Source organism: Zea mays, chromosome 10 (assembly GCF_902167145.1).
Source record: "Zea mays cultivar B73 chromosome 10, Zm-B73-REFERENCE-NAM-5.0, whole genome shotgun sequence".
Lineage (NCBI taxonomy): Eukaryota > Viridiplantae > Streptophyta > Magnoliopsida > Poales > Poaceae > Zea > Zea mays.
Genome location: NC_050105.1, coordinates 139,726,024 through 139,744,073, shown reverse-complemented (window position 1 = coordinate 139,744,073; position 18,050 = coordinate 139,726,024). Strand labels below are relative to the sequence as shown.

General features: G+C 60.1%; 2 protein-coding genes across 2 annotated transcripts; both read left to right on the top strand.

The window, feature by feature from the left end:
• The first annotated feature begins 224 nt into the window (after positions 1–224).
• LOC103641959 (Sugar isomerase (SIS) family protein) lies at positions 225–1,517 on the top strand. Its single transcript, XM_008665258.4, has one exon. It carries the CDS (start codon positions 570–572, stop codon positions 1,215–1,217), a length of 648 nt encoding a protein of 215 aa, XP_008663480.1. The 5' UTR covers positions 225–569; the 3' UTR covers positions 1,218–1,517.
• Positions 1,518–1,976: 459 nt separating this feature from the next.
• LOC100280765 (heat shock factor protein 4) lies at positions 1,977–3,132 on the top strand. The gene is given in 2 exon segments (NM_001291568.2): positions 1,977–2,212; positions 2,290–3,132. Coding segments are annotated over 2 exon segments (957 nt in total). The 5' UTR covers positions 1,977–2,005; the 3' UTR covers positions 3,040–3,132.
• Positions 3,133–18,050: the final 14,918 nt, after the last annotated feature.

Sequence of the window (18,050 nt, the reverse complement as noted above, 5' to 3'; positions counted from 1 at the left end):
TAGTTAGCGACGAGCAATTAAGTCCCGTTTGATTTGTGGTGACTAAAGTTTAGTTACTTTTAGTCACTAAAGAAGCAAACATGGTGACTAAACTTTAGTTCTTTAGTCACTAAGAGGATGACTAAAAGGGACTAAAGTAGTATTTTTACCTTATTTGCCATCTCCACTTTCTTCTTATAGCAAACATTCATTAATTAATAGGGGTAAAACAGTCATTATTCACAACAATTATTGCTCTTTAGTCCGGTTTAGTCACTGGAACCAAACGGAATACTTTAGCGACTAAACTTTAGTCTAGTGACTAAAGGAACTAAACAGAGCCTTAGACAGGAGATTTTACGTATTCCAAAAAAAACTAGATGTATTACATGCAGAACCAAATACTGGTGTTGAAATAAATTACTATTTTTATTTTTCTCTCACCCTGCATCAGCTAGCTATTTGAGGACGCCCAAACAAGTGGCCGAGGCCGAGTTGACTACAGGGCACAGGCCATCCGAGTTCCAATCCTCCACGAGGATTCGGCCATTCGGATAAACCACAGCCCACAGGCCACAGGCGCGACAACAATGACCGGCAGCGACACCGCCGCGGCCTCGGCGCAGCAGGCGGACGCGGCCGCTATATGCGGTCAGATCGCGTCCGTCTTCTCCGCGCCCTCGCCGCGCCCGCCCGCGCGCTCCGTCCTGGTCTCGGAGCTGGAGGCCGCGGCCTCGCGGGGCGGCCGCGTGTTCGTGCACGGCGTCGGGCGGGAGGGCCTCATGATGCGCGCGCTCTGCATGCGGCTGGCGCACCTGGGCCTCCCCGCCCACTGCGTCGGCGACGTCACGGCGCCGCCAGCGGGCGGCGGGGACCTCCTCGTGGCCTCGGCGGGGCCCGGCGCGTTCTCCACCGTCGACGCCATCTGCGGCGTGGCGCGCGGCGCCGGCGCGCGCGTCCTGCTGCTCACGGCGCGCCTCGAAGGGGACTTCCCGCGGCGTCAGGCCGACGTGGTGGCACACCTCCCCGCGCAGACCATGGCGGATGACGAGGAGGGGGCGGGGGAGACGGAGACGGAGACGGAGGCGGAGGGGTCGCCGGCGCGGGCGAAGCTGCCGATGGGCAGCCTGTACGAGGGAGCTATGTTCGTGCTGTTCGAGATGGTGGTCCTGGAGCTCGCGCGCGTCTTGGGTCAGAGCCCGGCCCAGATGAGGGCCCGCCACACGAATTTGGAGTAGTGTTGAGCGCCGCTGCCGGTGTTTGGCAACTACAGAGCGTCACTGCCAACTCACACGAGTGGCTTGGCTACACACTGGGGTATTTGTGCGCTGAAGGGAAGTGGGAAGGAGCAGATTGATCCTTGTTCTTGATAGCGTGTGTGTAATCAGAGCTAATAATTTGTTAGCAGCTGAGTAATAAAGTCACGCCCAGTTTTTTTTTTAAAAAAAAATTCAGCGGTTATGACGTTAAGTGCCAGATGATGGTATTTACAGTATGTTGTAAAATTGATACATAATGCGTGCATTGTTTCTGTGATATACGCATACACTACGGATGTTGCGTTCGCGTTCCTATAAAAACTGGAGTTCATGTACAGAGAATTAAGGCAGCGGCATTAGGCCGTATTGTTATTTAAAATATTGTTTTGTATTGTAAATTATATATTTTTTTATAGTGTAGTTTGAATATGAGAACAGAGATGTGTAGAGATAGTTTTATCTATTTTAAAATTTTATGTACGAGAACTTTAAAAAAGAATATTCATAAAGGACAAAAGTGTCCATTTGGGCTCTGTCCAAGTGTAACTCAGCCCATCAATCCAAACGGGCACTCTCTAGAAACAACGCACGTGTCGGCTACCGCAAGGAAAGTCGGGAACCTTCTAGAACCCGCTGGATGCTTCTCTCACCTAGGTCCAACTTAATCTCATCCCCAAATCCACCTTTCTAGATGCGTCTTCCTCGCTCTGTCCTCTCCTCACACTTTCCTTTCCGCGGCCCCTCTGCTCACCGCACTCCGTTGCCTGATGGCGTTGCCGGCGGCGGGGACGCCGCCCTTCCTGACGAAAACTTACGCCATGGTGGAGGACTCGGCCACGGACGATACGATCTCGTGGAACGACACCGGCACGGCCTTCGTGGTGTGGCGCCCCGCCGAGTTCGCCCGTGACCTTCTTCCCAAGCACTTCAAGCACAGCAACTTCTCCTCGTTCGTCCGCCAGCTCAACACCTACGTGGGTACCCGAGTCCTTACTTGCCCGTTCCGCTCTTCTTCTTCTGCCTAACAGTCTATTCCGTTCTCTGTGTACAGGGATTCAAGAAGGTAGTCGGGGACAGATGGGAGTTTGCCAACGACGGCTTCCGGAGAGGCGAGAAGCACCTTCTCGCCGGAATACAGAGGCGGAAGGGGACCGGCGCCGTGGCGGCGGTACCGGTGCCGGGCATACCGGCGGGGATACCGTTACCGCTCTCGTCCCCGCCCACGAGCTCTGGCGGGGAGCCGGCGGTCTCCTCGTCGCCGCCGCGTGGCTCGACGGCTGGAGTTAGCGGCGCGGTGGCCGAGCTGGAGGAGGAGAACGCGCGGCTGCGACGCGAGAATGCGAGGCTGGCGCGGGAGCTGGCCCGCGCGCGGCGCCTCTGCGACGGCGTGCGCCAGCTCATGGCTCGGTACGACGACGACCAAGGCAGAGGCGGAGATGAGGATCCGGCGGACGGCGACGAGGGGCATGGCGGCAGTGGGGAAGGTCCCAGCGGCCCAGAAGTGAAGCCAATGCTGTTCGGCGTCCCAATCGGGGCCAAGCGGCTACGCGGTGCGCGTGGTGATGGAGACGATGTAGATGACGGCGAGGACAACGACGAGGAACAAGATGAAGACGACGAGAGGCAAACGGTGCGGAAGCAGGGGGTTAAAGCGGCCAGGAGGAACGAGGCGTCGGATCTGGACGTGCTGACGCTGTCCGTGCGGGCGGCCGCGGCGGCGAGGACGGGCGGAGGATCACGTGACCGCAAAAGCCCCATTAACGCCCACCCCGATAGGAGCCTCAGTCTAGGGCTGAAATGACTGACACTCGTGTAGAGTACTGTAGTATCGATTGTAGTATTGTATTGAGTGGTGCTGCACGGTTGAATTGAATCATCTAGAAATCAAAATTTAGCAACGGGGCATCTCCTGACTGTCAAGTAGAATGTTTAAATAATAATTACATATATAAATATAGTTTAGTTATAAAACTAAAAGCATCTCCAACAAAATTCTTTAAAATGTAGTCCTAAAAACTGAAATAGGACCATATTTAAAGTGTTTATAGTATCAAAAGAATTTTTTTACTCCAACATTTAGACCGTAAATAATAGTATTTAGGAAATAAATCATGTTATTATAAACTAAATAGTTCAAGATTAAGAAGACACAATATATGTGTCGGGTATCGTAATTAGGGGTACCCCCAACATTCCTAAACACGGCTGGTAACCACCATCAGCACAAGCTGCAGAGACTGATGAGCACGATTCAGGTCAAGGCTTCGTCTACTCAAGGGACGCGATCTCGCCTCGTCCGAGCCGAGCCTCGGGCGGGAACAGTAGTCCCAGACGGATTCTCGCCTCGCCCGAGGGCCTCCTCAAGCAACGGGCGTACCCTCGACTCACCCGAAGCCCAGCTCGGGCAGACTTCGAAGTGAAGCCACCTTGGCCAAATCGCCTCACCAACCGACCGTATCGCAGGCGCATATAATGTGAGGATCGCCTGACACCTTATCCTGACACACGTGCCTCAGTTGGCAAGAAAGTGACCGCAGTCACTTCGACCTTCCACTGACCGACTTGACAGGAAAATAGCGCCGCTCGCCCCTCTCCGACTGCTATGCCACCCGCCAGGGTGAGGCTGACAACGGCTAAGTTCAGCCTCAGGCGCAACAGGAAGCTCCGCCTCGCCCGACCTTGGGCCTCAGCCTCAGGAGGAGGTATCCGCCTCGCCCGACCCAGGGCTCGGCCCCCGCCTCGGCCTCGGAAGGTGGTCTCCGCCTCGCCCGACCCCAGGGCTCGGCCTCAACCTCGGCCTCGGAAGGTGGTCTCCGCCTCGCCCGACCCCAGGGCTCGGCCTCAACCTCGACCTCAGAAGGAATCGCGTCCTCACCCGACCCCGGCCTCGGCCTCAGGAGGAGTCTCCGCCTCGCCCGACCTTGGGCTCGGACCGACCGCGCCATGGGGGATACATCATTACCCTACCCCTAGCTAGCTCAGGCTACGGGGAACAAGACCGGCGTCCCATCTGGCTCGCCCCGGTAAACGAGTAATGATGGCTCCCCGCATGCGTCCATGACAACGGCGGTTCTCAGCCCCCTACGGAAGCAAGGAGACGTCAGCAAGGTCCCAGCAGTCCCGACAGCTGTGCTTCTACAGGACTCAAGCGCTCCTCCGACGACCACGTTACCGCGTACACAGGGCTCTAGCACCCCTCCGACAGCCACGTTGGCATGTACACAGGGCTCAGGCACCTCTCTGCTGGGCACGTTAGCGCATAGCTACACCCCAATTGTACACCTGGACCCTCTCCTTGCATCTATAAAAGGAAGGTCTAGGGCCTCCATGCGGGAGGGTCGCGCGGGAGGACGGGCTGACGAACAAGCTCACCCTCTCTCCCTCGCGAACGCTTGTAACCCCTACTGCAAGCGCATCCCCCTGGCGCAGGATAACACGAGCCGCGTTTTCCCCCCTTGTGTTCCGTCTCACGCCAACCCATCTGGGCTGGCACACGCAGCGACAATTTTACTCGTCGGTCCAGGGACCCCCCGGGGTCGAAACGCCGACAGTTGGCGCGCCAGGTAGGGGCCTGCTGCGTGTTGACGAACAACTTCCCGTTGAGTTCCAGATGGGTAGTCTCCAGCAACCTCTTTAGCCCGAGACGCTGCTCCGTTTCGGGAGTCTCGAGTTCATGTCCCTCGACGACAGCTACGACATGGTACTCCTTCCCCCGCAGCGCGACAGCGACAACGACGGCCGTCAGCTCGCCCGGCGGCGGCGGACTCGACGACGTCTTCCCCCCATGGCGGAAGAGCAGCATTCGGGTTTGTCCCGCCGCCTTCCTCGTCGCAGGAGGAGGAGGCGGGGCAACCGTGGCCAGGCAGGAGGTGGCACCTCGTCGGCTATCGAGCGAGTCGACGACGCTGGCACCCCAGCGGGGGACATGTCGGGCGTTGTCCTCGCGCCTGAGACGACGACGAGTGTCGTTTCCCCGCAACATGCCAACCCCAAGCGGACAGATGACGCCAGCACACTCACGGAGGGCTTGCTGGGCGTTAGCCTCGTACCTGAGATAACGGTGCAGTCCGTCCCCGACGCGACCTTGTCACCGTCCATCGATCGAGAGGTACCGTCCATTTTCCACCCTGTGCCTTTTAGATTCAGCTTCAATCCACCAAGCGACCCCTCTTCGGTGAGCGCTTTCATAAAGGCATATCCTAACCTTCCAGGGTACCATATGTGGTCAACCTGGGACCGATTGACGGCCGTCTCGACCTACGGGCCCCCGGATTCTGAGGAAGAAGACGAGCCCGACTCTGGTTGGGATTTCTCCGGGCTCCGTAGTCCCAGTGCCATGCGTGACTTCATGACCGCATGTGACTACCACCTCTCCGATTGCTCCGATGATGGCTACAGCCTTGACGACGAGGGTTGTGGCCCAAGTTGTGAATGTTTCCATGTCGATCTAGGGGGTCACGACGAAGGCAACCACCTTGGTATGCCGGAGGATGACGATCCCCCTGGGCCTGCGCCTCGCGTTGACATCCTGCAGGAGCTAGCTGTGGTCCTAGTCCCTGCGGGGGGTTAGGACACACAGCTCGAGCAAATCCGCGAGATGCAGGCCAAGCTCGACGAGGAAGCAGGACAACTTGTGCAGCTCCAGCAAAACATTGAGCAGGAGTGGGCAGGCCGAGCACTTGTCGGAGAAGCGCGTCATCAGGCCCAGGACGTCCAGCGCCATGTCGCTGACAATGCCAGGGCAAGGCTGCCCCCGGCCTCCAGCGGGGTCGGCCAGAATCTGGCTGCAGCGGTAATACTGCTCTGAGCGATGCCGGAGCCATCCACCACCGAGGGGCGGCATATCCAAGGAGAACTCAAGAATCTCCTGGAGGACGACGCGGTCCGGCGGGCCGAGAGCTTTGCCTCCCGAAGGCAAGGGTGCCCCCCTAGAGCATCGCGCAGCGACTTCCCGATTCATGCGGGAAGCCTCGGTCCACACCGGGCGCACGCGGGACGCGACGCCTACGACCCCGGGTCGCCTCGGCAACGAGCACCACCGCCGCGACCATCGAGCCCGCCTCGACGAGAAGGGGCGCCGAGGCTACCACCCCAGGCGTGGGGGACACTACGACAGCGGGGAGGATCGGAGTCCCTCGCCGAACCACCAGGTCCGCAAGCTTTTAGCCGGGCCATACGACGGGCGCCGTTCCCAACCCGGTTCCGAGCCCCAACTACCATCACCAAGTACTCGGGGGAAACGAGGCCGGAGCTGTGGCTTGCAGACTACCGGCTGGCCTGCCAGCTGGGTGGAACGGACGACGACAACCTCATCATCCGCAACCTCCCCCTGTTCCTCTCCGACGCCGCCCGAGCCTGGCTAGAGCATCTGCCTCTTGCGCAGATCTCCAACTGGGACGACCTGGTCAAGGCTTTCGCTGGAAACTTCCAGGTCACGTACGTGCGCCCTGGGAACTCCTGGGATCTCCGAAGCTGCCGCCAGCAGCCGGGGGAATCCCTGCGAGAGTACATCTGGCGGTTTTCGAAGCAGCGCACCGAGCTGCCCAACATCACTGACTCGGATGTCATCGGGGCGTTCCTCGCCGGCACCACTTGCCGCAACCTGGTGAGCAAACTTGGTCGCAAGACTCCCACCAAGGCCAGCGAGTTGATGGACATCGCCACCAAGTTCGCCTCTGGTCAGGAGGCGGTCGAAGCCATCTTCCGGAAGGACAAGCAGCCTCAGGGATGCCAGCAGGAAGACGTCCCCGAGGCGTCCGCCCAGCGCGGCACGAAGAAGAAGGCCAAGAAGAAGGCGCAAGCAAAGCGCGACGCCGCTGATGCGGATCTCGTCGCCGCTATCGATCATAGGAACCCTCGAAAGCCTCCCGGAGGGGCCAACCTGTTCGACAAGATGCTCAAGGAGTCGTGCCCCTATCACTAGGGCCCCGTCAAGCACACCCTTGAGGAATGCGTCATGCTTCGCCGCTACTTCCATAAGGCCGGGCCCCCGGCGGAAGGTGGCAAAGGCCAATACAATGACAAGAAGGAGGGCGACAAGGCAGAGGAGTTCCTCGAGGTCCACGGCTGTTTCATGATCTACGGTGGGCGAGTGCCGAACGCCTCGGCTCGGCACCGCAAGCAGGAGCGCCGGGAGGTCTGCTCGGTAAAGGTGGCAGCGCCAGTCTACCTAGACTGGTCCGACAAGCCCATCACCTTCGACCAAGGCGACCACCCCGACTGCGTGCCGAGCCCAGGAAAGTACCCGCTCGTCGTCGACCCCATCATCGGTAACACCAGGCTCACCAAGGTCCTCATGGACGGAGGCAGCAGCCTCAACATCATCTACGCCGAGACCCTCGGGCTCTTGGAAACCGACCTGTCCACGATCCGGGCCGGTGCGGCGCCCTTTCACGGGATCATCCCCGGGAAGCGCGTCCTGCCCCTTGGACAACTCGATCTAGCAATCTGCTTCGGAACTCCCTCCAACTTCTGAAAGGAAACCCTTACGTTCGAGGTGGTCGGGTTCCGAGGAGCCTACCACGCGGTGTTGGGGAGACCGTGCTACACCAAGTTCATGGCCGTCCCCAACTACACCTACCTCAAGCTCAAGATGCCGGGCCCCAACTAGGTCATCACCGTCGGATCCACGTACCGACACGCGTACGAATGAGACGTGGAGTGCGTGGAGTACGCTGAGGCCCTCGCTGAGTCCGAGGCCCTCATCGCCGACCTGGAGTGCCTCTCCAAGGAGGTGCCTGACGCGAAGCGCCACACCGACAACTTCGAGCCCACAGAGGCGGTTAAGTCTGTCCCTCTCGACCCCAGCAACGACGCCTGCAAGCAAGTACGGATCGGCTCCGAGCTCGACCCCAAATAGGAATCAGTGCTCGTCGACTTTCTCCACGCAAACGCCAAAGTTTTTGCGTGGAGTCCCTCGGACATGCCTGGCATACCGAGGGATGTCGCCGAGCACTCACTGGATATCCAAGCTGGGGCCCGACCCATGAAGCAGCCTCTGCGCCGTTTCGACGAAGAAAAGCGCAGAGCCATAGGCGAGGAGATCCACAGGCTGATGGCTGCAGGGTTCATCAAAGAGGTATTCCATCCCGAATGGCTAGCTAACCCTATGCTTGTGAAAAAGAAAGGTGGGAAATGGAGGATGTGCGTAGACTACACTGGTCTAAACAAGGCATGTCCGAAGGTTCCCTACCCTCTGCCTCGCATCGATTAAATTGTGGATTCCACTGCTGGGTGCGAAACCCTATCATTCCTCGACGCCTACTCAGGGTATCACCAAATCAAGATGAAAGAGTCCGACCAGCTCGCGACTTCTTTCATCGCACCTTTTGGCATGTACTGCTATACTACTATGCCATTTGGCTTGAGGAATGCAGGTGCGACATACCAAAGGTGCATGAATCACGTGTTCGGAGAGCACATCGGTCGAACGGTCGAGGCTTACGTCGATGACATCGTAGTCAAGACGAGGAAAGCCTCCGACCTCCTCTCTGACCTTGAAACGACATTCAAGTGTATGAGAGCGAAGGGTGTAAAGCTCAATCCCGAGAAGTGTGTCTTCGGAGTCCCCCAAGGCATGCTCCTGGGGTTCATCGTCTCCGAGCGAGGCATCGAGGCCAACCCAGAGAAGATCGCAGCCATCACCAACATGGGGCCTATCAAAGATTTGAAAGGAGTACAAAGGGTCATGGGATGCCTTGCGGCTCTGAGCCGCTTCATCTCGCGCCTTGGCGAAAAAGGCCTACCCTTGTACCGCCTCTTAAGGAAGACCGAGCGCTTCACTTGGACCCCCGAGGCCGAGGAAGCCCTCGGAAAATTAAAGGCGCTCCTTACAAACGCGCCCATCTTGGTGCCCCCGCTGCGGGAGAAGCCCTCTTGATCTACGTAGCCGCAACCACTCAGGTGGTCAGCGCCGCGATCGTAGTCGAGAGACGAGAAGAAGGGCATGCACTGCTCATCCAGAGGCCAGTCTACTTCATCAGTGAAGTGCTATCCGAGACCAAGATCCGCTACCCGCAAATCCAGAAGTTACTGTACGCAGTAATTCTGACACGGTGAAAGTTGCGACGCTACTTCGAGTCTCATCCGGTGACTGTGGATCATCCTTCCCCCTGGGGGAGATCATCCAGTATCGAGAGGCCTTGGGTAGGATAGCAAAGTGGGCGGTGGAGATCATGGGCGAAACAATCTCGTTCGCTCCTCGGAAGGCCATCAAGTCCCAAGTCTTGGCGGATTTCCTGGCGGAATGGGTCGACACCCAACTACCAACAACTCCGATCCAACCAGAACTCTGGACCATGTACTTCGATGGGTCGCTGATGAAAACAGGAGCCGGCGCGGGCCTGCTCTTCATCTCACCCCTCGGGAAGCACCTCTGCTACGTGTTGTGCCTCCATTTCCCGGCGTCGAACAATGTGGCCGAGTACGAGGCTCTGGTTAATGGGTTGCGCATCGCCATCGAGCTAGGGGTTCAGCGCCTCGACGCTCGTGGCGACTCGCAGCTTGTCATTGACCAAGTCATGAAGAACTCCCACTGCCGCGACCGGAAGATGGAGGCCTACTGCGACGAAGTTCGGCGCCTGGAAGACAAGTTCTACGGGCTCGAGCTCAACCACATCGCTCGACGGTACAACGAGACTGCGGATGAGCTGGCTAAAATAGCCTCGGGGCGGACAGCGGTTCCCCCGGACGTCTTCTCCAGAGACATACATCAACCCTCCGTCAAGACCGACGACACGTCCGAGCCCGAGGAGGCCTCGGCCCAGCCCGAGGTATCCTCGGCCGCTGAGGTTGAGGCACTGCGCGTCGAGGGAGAGCGGAATGGGATCACGCCTAATCGAAACTGGTAGACCTCGTACCTGCAATATCTCCACCAAGGAGAGCTACCCCTCGACAAGGCCGAGGCTCGGCGACTGGCGCGGCGCGCCAAGTCATTCGTCTTACTGGGTGATGAAAAGGAGCTCTACCACCGCAGCCCCTCAGGCATTCTCCAACGATGCATATCCGTGGCCGAAGGACAGGAGCTCTTGCTAGAAATACACTCGGGGGCTTGCGGTCACCATGCAGCACCTCGAGCCCTCGTTGGGAATGCCTTCCGACAAGGCTTCTACTGGCCGACCACAGTGGCCGACACCACTAGGATTGTACGCTCCTGCCAAGGGTGTCAATTCTACGCGAGACAGACACACCTGCCCGCTCAAGCCCTACAGACAATACCCATCACCTGGCCGTTTGCTGTGTGGGGTCTGGACCTCGTTGGTCCCTTGCAGAAGGCACCCAGGGGATTCTCGCACTTGCTGGTCGCCATCGACAAATTCTCCAAGTGGATCGAGGTCCGACCTCTAACCAGCATCAGGTCCGAGCAGGCGGTGGCGTTCTTCACCAACATCATCCATCGCTTTGGGGTCCCGAACTCCATCATCGCCGATAATGGCACCCAGTCCACTGGGAAGAAGTTCCTGGACTTCTGCGAGGACCACCACATCCGTGTGGACTGGGCCACCGTAGCTCACTCCATGACGAATGGGCAGGTGGAGTGTGCCAACGGTATGCTTCTACAGGGACTTAAACCGAGGATCTACAACGACCTCAACAAGTTCGGCAAGCGGTGGATGAAGGAGCTACCCTCGGTGGTCTAGAGTCTGAGGACGACGCCAAGCCGGGCCATGGGTTTCTCGCCGTTCTTTCTAGTCTATGGGGCTGAGGCTATCTTGCCCACAGACTTAGAATACGGTTCCCCAAGGACAAAGGCGTACGACGACCAAAGAAACCAGACCAGCTGAGAAGACTCACTGGACCAGCTCGAAGAGGCTCGGGACGTGGCCTTGCTACACTCGGCGCGGTATCAGCAGTCTCTGCGACGCTACCACGCCCGAGGGGTTCGACCCCGAGGCTTCCAGGTGGGAGACTTGGTACTTCGGCTGCGCCAAGACACCCGAGGGCGCCACAAGCTTACTCCTCCCTGGGAAGGGCCGTTCATCATCGCCAAGATTTTGAAGCCCGGGGCATACAAGCTGGCCAACGATCAAGGCGAGGTCTACAGCAACGCTTGGAACATCCAACAGCTACGTCCCTTCTACCCTTAAGATGTTTCAAGTTGTTCATATACCTCGTTCTCTTTACATACATAAATAAAGTCTAACCGTCAAGGAAGGGCAGCCTTGCCTCGGCGAAGCCCGACCCTCCCTCGGGGGCTAGAAGGGGGGACCCCTCTCTGCGTCAAAATTTTTCTCAAAAACGTTTTCTACCAAAATGACTTTCGTGCTTTCCAACTATATCGATAGCAGAATCCTAGAACACGAGTAAGAGCGCACGTAAGCGGCAAGGCCGACCGAGCCGAGGGACTCCTACGCCTCCGGGATACGGATACCTCACTCATCACCTCCCGCGAAAAGTAACTCTTGCTCGGATAAGCGATCCTGCTACTGACGAACAAGTCCGGATACTCGAAATGAGAGGAAAAGAAACGCAGCTTTATAACAAGACAATAAGTGTTAGGCCTCGGCGGCCGCGAGAAACACATGCATGCTCCAAATAGACTGCTTTGGCAGAATCAGACATCGCCCGGGGGAGGAGCGGCACCCTCGGCATCGTCTCCACCCTCAGCACCGTCTCCACCCTCGGCGAGGTCTGGCCCGGCCCCAGATGGCGACGCGAGCGGTAGGATCTCCACCTCGAAGGAGGATGCCAGCATCGCGCTTGGGCCCGCGACAGCTGCGTCGAGCCTCTGAACCTCGGCTAATGCAGCCTCATCTTCATCAGGTAGACAGTACCCCTCGCTGACCCGCTCTAGATCCATGTCGTAGTGGGAAGCGAGCACGGCGAAGGCCCGCTTGACGCCATGATGCAGCGCCCCGCGGAGTCTGCTGCGCACATGGCCGCCCAGGGCCCGCAGGCGACTCTGGGGGGAGCTACCCAAGGGGACGTCATCGAGGCCAAAGACCTGGCAGAAGGCCGAGATAGCCTCGGACATGGCCACGCGGCCGACCTCCTTCTGCTCAGCCGCCTGGGCAAGTGCCTTGACAGACTCGTTAAGAGCTGTCTTGAACTCTGCAGACAGCCGAACAGGATTCTTCAGACACGAGTCGAAGAATGAAGCTGAATCAAAGTCACAAGGCGACCGAAATGTACCTTCAGACCGGGCACGCTGCTCCGAGGCTGCGGCTTGAGCGGACTGAGCAGACCCGACGGCCACGGCCAGGTCCTCCGCAAGGGCTCCAGCCCGAGCAGACACCTCGGCTAGCTGACCCCCAAGGGCCTCAGCCCGGCCTATAGCCTCGGCAGCCTGGCTCCGAGATTGGTCCCGCTCGCCAATGACCTGGCCAAGCTCCAGCTGTCGCTGCTGTGCCTCCGTCCGTGCCGATGCCGCCTCTGCCCGCGCCACCGCTGCCTCCACCTCCAGCTCATCACAGAGCAACCGAAGGTCCGCCACCTCGGTGCTCCATTGGGCGAGGCGTTCATTAGCCTTGGCAAGCGCGGCCCTCAGGAACCGCAGCGAACCCCAGACGTCGATCTCGTGGCGGATGAACATCGACTTGGCGGTGCTCACATCCGTCAGTTCCTGAGGAAGGGAAGCAGGGTGTTACAAAGAATGCCCTGGTCATGCGAAAGGTATGCCTGAAATCCTTACCTAGAGGACCCTGGGAACATCCCTAGAAAGGATCTCCATGGTCGACCGAAGTGACCCCATCGCCGCCTCGGCATACTCACGGAGCTCATCCCGAGACTGCTCCTCCTGCTCATCGTCAAGGACAGAGAGGGGTTTCGAGGCGCCGTGGATCTAGAACCGGAGCGCCTGCGCCCACACCACTCATTGGGGTCGCGCCGCGCGGGGATAAGGTCGCTGCTCCCTAAGACGGGGCGCGGTTCTACGCGCCCCTCCTCCAAGGCGTCGGGACCCCCTGCAGTCGATGCATCGGGTACCATCGCTGACGACGTACTGGGCCTCCTCTCGGCTAAGGAGGCGGGCTTCTGATCACCGACCTCGGCAAGGGCGGCCGCCCACTCCTCATGGCCGAGGCTGGGGAGGTCGGAGACGACCTCGAGCAGCAGCACCTCAGCCATCCCAGCATCAGCAACGACAGGTGGCTCCACGGGCAGAACGGCGACGACCTCGGCATGAGCTGGTGCCAGCACCGGCAACACGTCAGGTGGGCTCGGGGCCACGACCACGCCAGCAGCCTCCCCCCGGCACAATGGCCGCCCCGATGGAGGGGTCAGCCTGGGAGGCTTTCCCCAGGGCAACTCGTGCCGCCTGGGCCCCCCACTCGAGGGCGTCTTGTGCGGAGGCCAGCCAACCGGCATGGCGCGCTGCGGCACTGGCTGCAGAAGCCGGCACCGTCTTAAGGGCCTTCCGGGGGGCCAGACCAGCCGAACCTTGCCTCCGTTTGCTGAAAGGAAGAGATAAAGCAGGATCAGGACACACGGAGAAAGAGCCAAAATAGAGGTATCGTCAGATAATTACCCACTCCGGACCAAGGCCAATCGTGCCTGCGGGGAGGCCCCTTGGGCCTTGGTCCCCGCAGGCGCTGCCGAGGATTGCCCCACTGCCGGCTTCGGCGCCGTTCCCGCCTCGGGCGCCCGAGGCGCTGTCGGGGACCATAATTAGGGGTACCCCCAAGACTCCTAATCTCAGCTGGTAACCCCCATCAGCACAAAGCTGCAAAGGCCTGATGGGTGCGATTAAGTCAAGGCTCGGTCCACTCAAGGGACACGATCTCGCCTCGCCTGAGCCCAGCCTCGGGCAAGGGCAGCCGACCCCAGACGATTCACGTCTCGCCCGAGGGCCCCCTCAAGCAACGGACACACCTTCGGCTCGCCCGAGGCCCAGTCTTCGCCGAGAAGCAACCTTGACCAGATCGCCACGCCAACCAACCGTATCGCAGGAGCATTTAATGCAAAGGTGGCCTGACACCTTATCCTGACGCGCGCCCTTCAGTCGACTGAGTCGAAGTGACCGCAGTCACTTCGCCTCTCCACCGACCAGCCCGACAAGAAGACAGCGCCGCCCGCGTCGCTCCGACTGCTGTGCCACTCGACAGAGTGAGGCTGACAGCGGCCAAGTCCGGCCTCGGGCGCCATAAGAAACTCCGCCTCGCCTGACCCCAGGGCTCGGACTCGGGCTCGGCCCCAGAAGACGACGAACTCCGCCTCGCCCGACCCCAGGGCTCGGACTTGGGCTCGGCCCCGGAAGACGACGAACTCCGCCTCGCCCGACCCCAGGGCTCGGACTCGGGCTTGACCTCGGAAGACAGACTCGACCTCGACCTCAGAGGAGCCACCGCCTCGCCCGACCCAGGGCTCGGACCGACCACGTCACAGGGGGCCATCATTACCCTATCCCTAGCTAGCTCAGGCTACGAGGAACAAGACCGGCGTCCCATCTGGCTCGCCCCGGTAAACAAATAATGATGGCGCCCCGCGTGCTCCATGACGACGGCGGCTCTCAACCCCTTACGGAAGCAAGGAGACGTCAGCAAAGACTCGACAGCCCCGACAGCTGTCCTTCTGCAAGGCTCCAGCGCTCCACCGACGGCCACAACATCACATGAACAGGGTGCCAAAACCTCTCCGGCTGCCACGACGGCATGTACTTAGGGCACTAGCTCCTCTCTGCTAGATATGTTAGCACACTGCTACATCTCCTATTGTACACCTGGGTCCTCTCCTTACGCCTATAAAAGGAAGGCCCAGGGCACTCGTACGGGGGGGTTGGCCGCGCGGAGAGGACGGGACGGCGCGTGCAAGCCTCTCGCTCCCTCCCACGCGGACGCTTGTAACCCCCTACTGCAAGCGCACCCGACCTGGGCGCGGGACAAACACGAAGGCCGCGGGTTTCCCCTTTACGCCTGTCTCCTTGTTTCCCCCCTTCGTGCTCCGTCTCGCGCCGACCCATCTGGGCTGGGACACGCGGCGACAATTTACTCGTCGGTCCAGGGACCCCCCGGGGTCGAAACGCCGACAGTTGGCGCGCCAGGTAGGGGCCTGCTGCGTGTTGACGAACAGTTTCCCGTCAAGCTCCAGATGGGCAGTCTCCAGCAACCTCTCCAGCCCAGGACGGTGCTCCGTTTCGGGAGTCTCGAGTTCATGTCCCTCGACGGCAGCTACGGCATGATACTCCTTCCCTCGCCGCGCGACAGCAACAATGGCGGCCGACAACCCGCCCGCCGGCGGCGGAATCGATGACGTCTTCCCCACGTGGCGGAAGAACAACATTCGGGTTTATCCCGTCGCCTCCCCCGCCGACGGAGGAGGAGGCGGGGCAACCAAGGCCAAGCAGGAGGTGGCACCTCGTCGGCTATCGAGCGAGTCGACGGCGCCGGCACCCCAACGGGGGACACGTCGAGCGTCGACCTCGCGTCTGAGACGAAGACGAGCGTCGTTTCCCCACAGCACGCTAACTCCAAGCGGACGGACGACGCCAGCACGCTTGCAAAGGACTTGCTGCGCGTCACCCTCGTACCCGAGACGACGGTGCAGTCTGCCCCTGACGCGACTTTGTCACCGCCCGTCAACCAGGAGGTACCGACCGATTCCCACCTTGTGCCTTTTGGATTCAGCCTCGACCCACCAAGCGACTTCGCTTCGGTGGAAGCCTTCATAGAGGCGTGTCCAAACCCTCCGGGGTACGGTGTGCGGTCACCCTAGGACCGGCTGACAGCCGTCTCGACCTATGGGCCCTCGGGTTCCGAGGAAGATGACGAGCCCGACTTTTGTTGGGATTTCTCCGGACTTGGTAACCCCAGTGCCATGCGGGACTTCGTGACCGCATGCGACTACTGCCTTTCCGACTGTTCCGACGGTAGCCGCAGCTTCGGCGACGAGGACTGCGGCCCAAGTCTTGAATGTTTCCACGTCAATCTAGGGGGTCCCGGTGAAGACAACCATCTTGGTATACCGGAAAATGGTGATCCCCCTAGGCCTGCGCCTCGCGTTGACATCCTTTGGGAGCTAGCCGTGGTCCCAGTCCCTACGGGGGGGTCAGGACGCACAGCTCGAGCAAATCCACGAGATGCAGGCCAGGCTCGACGAGGGAGCAGGAACACTTGAGTCGTTCCGTCGGGACATCGGGCAGGAATGGGCAGGCCAAGCTCCGGCCGAAGAAGCACGTCATCTACCCCAGGGCATCCAGCACCGCATCGCCGACGATGTCAGGGCAAGGCCACCACCGGCTTCCAGTGGGGTCGGCCAAAACCTGGCTGTAGCAGCGATACTTCTCTGCGCGATGCCGGAGCCATCAACCACCGAAGGGCGGCGTATCTAGGGAGAGCTCAAGAATCTCCTGGAGGATGCCGCGGTCCGACGGGCCAAAAGCTCTGCCTCCCGAAGGCAGGGATACCCCTCAGAGCATCGCGCCGCGACTTCTCGATTCATGCGGGAAGCCTCGGTCCACACCGGGCGCACGCGCAACACAGCGCCTGTGGCCCCGGGTCGCCTCGACAACGAGCACCACCACCGCAACCATCGAACCCACCTCGACGAGAGGGTGCACCGAGGCTACCACCCCAGGCGTGGGGGACGCTACGACATCAGGGAGGATCGGAGTCCCTCGCCCAAACCACCCGGTCCGCAGGCTTTCAGCCGGGCCATATGACGGGCGCCGTTCCCGACCCGGTTCCGAACCCCGACTACTATCACGAAGTACTCGGGGGAGACGAGGCCGGAACTGTGGCTCGCGGACTACCGGTTGGCCTGCCACCTGGGTGGAACGGACGATGACAACCTCATCATCCGCAACCTCCCCATGTTCCTCTCCGACACCGCTCGAGCCTGGTTGGAGCATTTGCCTCCGGAGCAGATCTCCAACTGGGACGACCTGGTCCAAGCCTTCGCCGGCAACTTCCAGGGCACGTACGTGCGCCCTGGGAACTCCTGGGATCTCCGAAGCTGCCGCCAGCAGCCGGGAGAGTCTCTCCGGGACTACATCCGGCGATTCTCGAAGCAGCGCACCGAGCTGCCCAACGTCACCGACTCGGATGTCATCGGCACGTTCCTCGCCGGCACCACCTGCCGCGACCTGGTGAGCAAGCTGGGTCGCAAGACCCTCACCAGGGCGAGCAAGCTGATGGACATCGCCACCAAGTTCGCCTCTGGCCAGGAGGCGGTTGAGGCCATCTTTCGGAAGGACAAACAGCCCCAGGGCCGCCCACCGGAAGATGTCCCCGAGGCGTCTACTCAGCGCGGCACCAAGAAGAAGGACAAGAAGAAGTCGCAAGCGAAACGTGACGCCGCCGACGCGGACCTTGTCGCCGCTGCTGAGTACAAGAACCCTCGGAAACCTCTCGGAGGCGCCAACCTCTTCGACAAAATGCTCAAGGAGCCGTGCCCCTATCATCAGGGGCCCGTCAAGCACACCCTTGAGGAGTGCGTCATGCTTCGGCGCCACTTTCACAAGGCCGGGCCACCTGCGGAAGGTGGCAGGGCCCACAACAACGACAAGAGGGAGGATCACAAGGCAGAGGAGTTCCCCGAGGTCCATGACTGCTTCATGATCTACGGTGGGCAAGTGGCGAACGCCTCGGATCGGCACCGCAAGCAAGAGCGTCGGGAGGTCTGCTCGGTAAAGGTGGCGGCGCCAGTCTACCTAGACTGGTCCGACAAGCCCATCACCTTCGACCAGGGCGACCACCCCGACCGCGTGCCGAGCCCGAGGAAATTCCCGCTCGTTGTCGACCCCGTCATCGGCAACGTCAGGCTCACCAAGGTCCTCATGGACGGAGGCAGCAGCCTGAACATCAACTACGCCGAGACCCTCGGGCTCCTGCGGATCGATCTGTCCTCGGTCCAGGCCGGTGCGACACCTTTTCACGGAAT